Raw genomic sequence first — 7,118 nt, 5'->3', positions numbered from 1 at the left:
TGCTGAACGTTTCCTTCGGACTACGCTTTCTTTTATACCAGGACCTTCTGTGTCATCACTGACCACTGCTATTGAAAAGAGTGCGTGTGTCGCATTCATTTCCTGTACACGCCCCTTCTTCTCCTTGTGGTAAAAATAAACCCAAAGGCCCGTATCCCAGGTGGACCGTGACGCGTGGACCCGTTCTTCATTGTCTGACTTTTAGAGATATGAAATTGGGTTTTCGGTCAACGCAGGATTCTGGAGGTCATGAAAGTGAAGACACAAATAGAAGTGAAGTGGAGGAATTAATAAGAGTCTTCAAATGCAATATGTGCTTCTGGAATGTTACAATTTTTTTTTCTGAAACTTCACAAAGAAGACAAACAGAGCATGTGCTTCCAGAAGTAGAGTCAGCTCCGGGATTGTTCCCTCCACCTGCGGTCGACCACGTCAACATCGTGATTGGATCTGAAGTGACACGCTGCTCATTCAAAGAGGATTCAAACCAGTGACCTTCTTCTTTCTTCACACACACACACACGCGTTTACTAACTAATAACGCAAACCATCTTCATCATCTTTTTGTTTGTGTGTGTGTGTGTGTGTGTGTGTGTGTTTGGGGGGACTCTGGGGACAGCTGATCACACACTGACTTAGACAAACTGCACAACCCCCACCCCAACCTGATTTGTTGCGTCACCCTCACTTGAGAGGGGCTCGGTCTTAGAGTCACTCCGACCTGAGTGAACAACACCCAGGGTCCCGACAGAACCCTGAAGACCTAGAGTCAGATCAGAACAACCACCAGGTACCGAGTCACTGGTAAGTTCTCTAAGTTGTTATTATGGGATGTACATGTCTGTACGGAGCTTCGACTGTGTTTTCTGTGACGACGATGGTGTCGATCGGTTACAGCTCACTTCAACGTTGTTAGTACTGTTCTTATGTTCGGTTTAATGCATTCGTTTGACTGAGTTCAGTCCCAGGTTGTCAGGTCTGGTCTTAGGTCAAGTCTCAGGTTTGGTCTCAGATTAATCCTCGCGTCTGGTCTCAGGTCAGATTTCAGATCAAGTCTCAGGTCTGATCTCAGATCAAGTCTCAGGTTTGATCTCAGATCAAGTCTCAGGTTTTGTCTCTGGTCTGCTCTTAGGTCAAGTCTCAAATCTGATCTCAGGCCAGTGACATATTTTCCTTCTGCTGATTATTTCATTAATAACCTCTGAATGTCCAGATTCCGCCGTGCGTCCACGTTGTCTCCGTACAGATCTGTGAAATTTCACTTCCCCCTGTGGGACAAATGAAACTCACTTACCATGGACCTGTTGACACATTCTCAGGACAACTGCCTCATTTTTGACAAACTAACAAAACATTGACATCCAGGTGAAAATCTCTGCTTTGTTCCCAGCTCTGACATCCTCCTGTCACATTCCCAGACAGAATTCCTGTGGAATTTGACCAAACGTCCAACGAAACTCCTCCTCTTCCTCAGTGATGGAGACAGGTTTTTTTTTACACCAACAGGTTTAGGCCCTGGTGTGGTTAAAGGAAAAGATAAAAAAAAAAAACCCACATGACTGGTTGAAACACTGCCACACGGTGGCCGATCTTGTTACTGCATGTGCCCTACACCGATTCGTTGGTTCGACCTACAGCTCTTCTGTATGGAGTTGTACTGTGTGTGTGTGTGTATGTGTGTGTGTGTGTGTCCTTGTTGGTGACGAAGTCGGAAACCCAGAACCAGACTAAGTGTTGTATGAAACCTTGACGTCCACAGACCTGAGGAACATGTGGTCTCAGATGATGGTTCAAGTCCAGGTCCAGGTCCTGCTCCTAGTCCTGGTCCTGTTCAGCTTCTCTCCACACGCCGCAGCCCTTCCAGTGGCGAGTCCAGAAGAAGACTGGAGAGACGTGGAGAACTACAACACGAACACAGACGTAGAGTGGGAGAACCTGGACCCCAACGTATTTGGAGTGGATTACGATTATGACGACTTGGATTCAGAGGTAGAGAATAAAAATGTCACCGGTGGTCTCAGTTCACCTGTGTCAATCCGGTCCTTCAGGCTGATCCTCCATCTTCAGTCCCTTTGCGTTTAAACTCACCCATCTTTGTCTCTCTCTCTCTCTCTCTCTCTCTATGGTGTCCATCAGGAAGAGAAAGAGATGAAGCTGGGGGTCGCGGCACCAACCACGCCCCCATCAGTCGCACCGTCCACAGCTGCCAACCTCGGGTCAGCTCCTGTGACCCTGGACTTTAAAGGATCTGGACTCTTTGGACCAGAAACAGGCCTGGGTAGGTCAAAGGTCGAGGTACAAATTCAGGTTAAAATCAGAAAAACGTCACATTTTACTGCATGTACAGTACTCGTAGATGTACTTCAGTGTGTACTCTGTGCAGGCATGCCCACCTGTATACTGTGTGTTTGTCTGCGTGGGAGTGTGTACTGTGACGACATGGCTCTGGACCAGATCCCACCCCTGCCCAAAGACACCAGCTATTTCTACGCCCGTTTCAACAGAATCCGACACGTGAAGAACACGGACTTCCTAAACCTCGGTGAGTCTCGTGACGACTCAAGACGTCGCAGATGTACACGTCGGCTGTACCTCACGTCGTCTTCTTCTTCTTCTTCTGTTCCAACAGAGAAACTCCGGTCCGTCGACCTGACTGGGAACCAGATCTCAGAGATGGACCGGGACGTGTTCAGCTCCCAGACGCAGCTGCTGCAGCTGCTGCTGGCCGGCAAAGACCCGCAGGCGGTACGCATTCTGAGATGAGGTGTATCCTAAACAGAAACACGGTGAAAAGTATCCAAATGATTGAGATGTTGTCTAAGTGACGCTCGGTTGGCGGGACTACTTCTTCTTCTGCCTGGCTGTGTGCGTCGTGCGTAAGCACAGGTGGCTCTACTACGTGCTCTCACTCAGTCACTATTGATGGGAATTTCGGCTCTTTTTTTTTAGAGAACCGGTTCTTTTGGCTCGGTTCACTGAAAAAATCCGACTCTTTCGGGTCCCAAATGGCTCCTCAGGTTATTTTTTGGTTGTTTGTTTTGTTTTACAAATAACATGTTTTCAGAGTTTGAAACTCTGCCTTGGATTCTTAAAGAAGCTATGATTTGAAATACACTTTTTTTTTTTATTTAAAAGACAAATGATAAAATATCAGTATCGATATCGGTATCGGCGATATCAGCCCGAATTTTACTCGGTATTGGATCGGAAAGGAAATTGGTGGTATCGAACATCACTAGTTCAAGGTAAACGACCGGGAGAACGGTGGTATTGGTTCTGCTTGGTGGGTGACGGCCCTAGTACTCCAGAGATGTACCGACCAGGGGGTTCTTAAATATTCTTTGTCACGCCCGCCCTTGGGGACAGAAATGTCTATTTTTTAAATCAAGGTTTTCCTCCTGCAGGACATGCAGCGGCTGGAGTTTCTGTATCTGTCCGGAAACAACCTGGATTATATTCCCACACCTCTGCCACTGAGCCTCAGAGTGCTACATCTGCAGGTACCACTGTACACACACACACGTACATTCACGGGTTCCATCTACACCTGTGGTTCCCAAATGTCTGCAGTGCCCCCTTTTGAAGGAGGGGGGTAGTACTGTGACCCCCCCACCCAAGTTGACATGTTCACAGCTATTGCTTCAAAACTATAATTTATCAAAAAAAAAAAAAAGGAAAAAGAACTCACAGATCACGAGGACCCCCAAGGAGGGGACCCGACCCTTACTTTGGGAACCACTGGTCTACATGGACAGAAAATTTCCAGTATTTTTGCAGGCAAAAAAATTGCATCTGTGGGTCACATGGTTGAAGAAGCAGGGCTCATGCCGGACAGCCAGAAGGTCAGTGGTTCGATGTCCAGCTTCCTGTGTGTCATGACCCTAAAAGATGAAGAGTTAGTAGATAAATGTATTTGTTTAAACTGTTTGGCAAAACATCTTCAACATCTATGTGTTTGTCTCTTTTAGACACAATAACAATAAAATATTTGTTTATTATAAAATATAAAAAAAGTATATTTGGATATTTTGTTAATAAAAACTAATCTCGCCTCTCCTCTCAGGACAACAACATCCAGTCTGTGCAGGAAGACACGTTCTGCGACCATGGCGACAGACACTTTCTCCGCAGGAACCTGGAGGACGTCCGCCTGGACGGAAACCCTCTGAACGTGGACCTGTTTGTCCAGATGTTTGTGTGTCTGCCACGTCTGCCTGTGGGGAGTCACTGGAAACAGTGACCAGACACTGCTAGGCTAGGCTACGGTCTTGGACAACACTTTAAATTGCATTAAAGCTGGAATTGGTCGAAGGCGATTGACTACAACAGGCATGGGCAAACTAAGGCCCGGGGGCCGGATGCGGCCCGTTCAGCTTTTTAATCCGGCCCGCCAAACTTTTACAAATTATATAATTTATGTATATTATCATTATACTTCTGCATTTTCCATGGAATACCCACGTTTCCCCCAGAGATGGCGTAGCATTTTAGCCTTTATGCATGACTTTTACATGTCATTTATCTTAGCTCACACGAACGCTCCATCTATCTGCTCCTGACCAGGCCCCCCTGACCAGGCCCCCCTGTTCAATTTTATCAATTTTGTCCACTAGGTGGCAGCAGATGGCTTTAAAATCCAAAAAAAGAGCGACAGACTGAGAGCATTTGACGAATACCTTTGTGTCCGTTTATTTATTTCATTTTGGTTTATCAGCGTAAACATGTTCTAAACGGAGTCAGTAAATTTTGACTGAATTAAAAGATCATTATATTCCACCGGGAGTCCATGGGCGTTTTTCTAATGTCAAACATGCAACGTGTCTCCACAAGGTCAGTCAACACTGGTTTTGAACTTTTTCGACTTTTTGGACTGGCGATGTCAGTGAAGACCAAAGTGAAATTTTTGGTGAATTTTAATCACACACCAAGTCAGACAGACTTGACAGAAGCCCCCGCCTACTTCCCCTACATCTGTGCTGCTAATGTCGCTCTGCTTTGCAGCGCTGTAAAGATTTAAGAATCTGTTGTTGTTTCTCGTCTTGGTTTTCCCGGTCAGTTTTTTTTTTAACCCCTGTCTTGAACCCGATTCTGGTCCTCCAGCACTGGTGAAGGAGTACTGAAATGACTTCCCTGATCCTCCACATCGTTACAGTTGTCTGTTTCCTGCGCTGCTGGATTCACTGCTCACAGTTTCAGTAATCTGAAAAAAAAAAAAAAAGGATAAAAACAAAATACTTTTTTTTGGTTTGTTTTTTCAATAGAATGTTTAAACACAATATAAACTAATATATGCTGTTTCTAATCAGACAACCTACACACACTAAAGCAGTACTTCTCAAATAGTGGGGCGGGTCCCCTGGGCGGCGCACGGTGAGGTGCCAGGGGGTCGTGAGGGGCTTCCAATAGGAATATAGCACGCTGGACATAAATGTACCACTGCTGTAATGCTTAAATGATAACAAGCCTCCAGTCCACTAGGTGGCAGCAACTCATACAGTGGTTTGTACAGATAAAAATATACGTGTTATCAGGTTCTCGATAGTATTTCAATTCGTGGTGGTGTGGGTCGGGGGGCTGGGGGTGGCGTGAAAACATTATAGACATAGACAACCACTGCACTAAAGTAATGGTATAAAGGTTAGCATCATACACATGGTCAGTGTTTAAAACGTGGTTAGCCTGAAACACACTGCATTAATTAAATAGTTGTTTTATGTATCATAATATATTTCGCTTAATAGTTAGCAATAAATAAGTGGTTAGCATTAGCTTCCAAATTTCTACCTGACCATTACGTCGCTTAATGACATGTAACACAACCAGCATTATGTCTATGTCATATGTTTTATATGGGGCAGTGGTGGCTTGATGGTTAAGGAAGTGGACTTGGGTCTGGAAGGTTTTCAGGTTCGAGTCCACCAGCTGCCAAGTTACCACTGAGGGCACCGTCCCCACACACTGCACCCCGGGCGCTTAAGCTTAAGCCCCCCCGACCTTGGTTATGGGTTAAAAGCAGAGGTCACATCTGACACTTTCGTGTCAAATAAGTCCAAATACAGATACAGTGAGTACTGAGACCGTGGACACACTCACGCTTGTGACTGTCTTCTCTGAGGGGACACAGTTATAGACCGTGGTTCGGATGCCCTTCTGCCATCCGTAGAGGACGTTGACTCGTGGCCCGGTTCTCGCCCTCGAAGAACGGGTCCGCGGGGTTTCCAAAGAGACTGCCCTGTCTCTGCGATGTAACACACGGGTAAAGTCAGGACCGTGGACCGCGGACTGGGACGAATATGTCAAAGAGTCAAAACTCTTTTACCCTAAAGATGACCTCCTCGTTGTTCTCATCAGTCCCTCGCTCCACGTCCTCGTCTGTCATCAGGTCTCCAGAGATGGCTCTGTGGAGCTCTGGTGCTGCCTCTTCCTCAATGTTCCTCAGCCCTGCCTGAAGAACGGAGATAAGACAGCGAGCGTCGGGAACCTGTGGAACTACAGCTCTTTCTTTGTGCATTTGAATCCCTCTGCAGCAGGACTGTGCAGCTGCCCACCTGTATTTCATGTGTGGCGCTCTTCTTGGTGGGTCTGTAGCCATAATATTCCTCCTGTCTTTTCTTTAATTTTCGGAAATAGTCCTGAATCAGGAATGTGGCATAAAACTTTCCCACAGTGACCTCGTCATCTGGAATGACACACACAACAAAATTTCAATTTAGAATAATAAAAATATAAAAAGTCAAAATATCAATGTCACATTTAACACATCATTGGAAGACCACCTCCGATGGGTGGGATCACTTGGTCCAGGAGTTTCATGCTGGTCCTCTTCCAGATCTTCTTAATTATGGCTCTCAGCTCCTCGTTAGCTTTCTCAAAGTTCCCTGAAGAACATCAGAGAAAACATCATGGAATTAAGTCAGTACAACAGTCACACTGTATTGTAGTACTTAAAGAAAACATCATGAAATAAGACAATACAACAGTCACACTGTATTGTAGTACTGTACCATGACTGCTGTTTTAAAACAAAGAAACCCAGCCGCACTACCACTGTTGGCCAGAGGGGCTCAGATGAACAACCTCCTGAACATCAGACCAACCTTCAGTCTTTATTTTCAGAG

General features: G+C 45.8%; 2 protein-coding genes across 2 annotated transcripts in view; one reads left to right on the top strand and one right to left on the bottom strand.

The window, feature by feature from the left end:
• Positions 1–1,598: 1,598 nt before the first annotated feature.
• Positions 1,599–4,301, top strand: optc (opticin). The gene is made up of 4 exons (XM_025060077.1): positions 1,599–1,989; positions 2,149–2,745; positions 3,405–3,500; positions 4,064–4,301. The coding sequence occupies exons 1-4, from the start codon at positions 1,771–1,773 to the stop codon at positions 4,238–4,240; spliced, it is 1,089 nt and encodes a 362-aa protein (XP_024915845.1). The 5' UTR covers positions 1,599–1,770; the 3' UTR covers positions 4,241–4,301.
• A 363-nt stretch (positions 4,302–4,664) lies between these two features.
• LOC103386795 (dihydropyridine-sensitive L-type skeletal muscle calcium channel subunit alpha-1-like) overlaps positions 4,665–7,118 on the bottom strand; it is a 25,823-nt gene continuing 23,369 nt past the window's right edge. Inside the window, 6 exon segments of the mRNA XM_017036750.2 lie at positions 4,665–5,200; positions 6,094–6,238; positions 6,320–6,445; positions 6,549–6,679; positions 6,777–6,878; positions 7,098–7,118. The exon segment at positions 7,098–7,118 is cut by the window's right edge and continues 32 nt beyond it. Coding sequence (XP_016892239.1) covers positions 6,125–6,238; positions 6,320–6,445; positions 6,549–6,679; positions 6,777–6,878; positions 7,098–7,118 — 494 coding nt within the window. The 3' untranslated portion in view covers positions 4,665–5,200; positions 6,094–6,124.

This window comes from Cynoglossus semilaevis, chromosome 11 (assembly GCF_000523025.1).
Source record: "Cynoglossus semilaevis isolate Cse_v1.0 chromosome 11, Cse_v1.0, whole genome shotgun sequence".
NCBI lineage: Eukaryota > Metazoa > Chordata > Actinopteri > Pleuronectiformes > Cynoglossidae > Cynoglossus > Cynoglossus semilaevis.
This window is presented reverse-complemented; position numbering and strand designations above follow the sequence as displayed.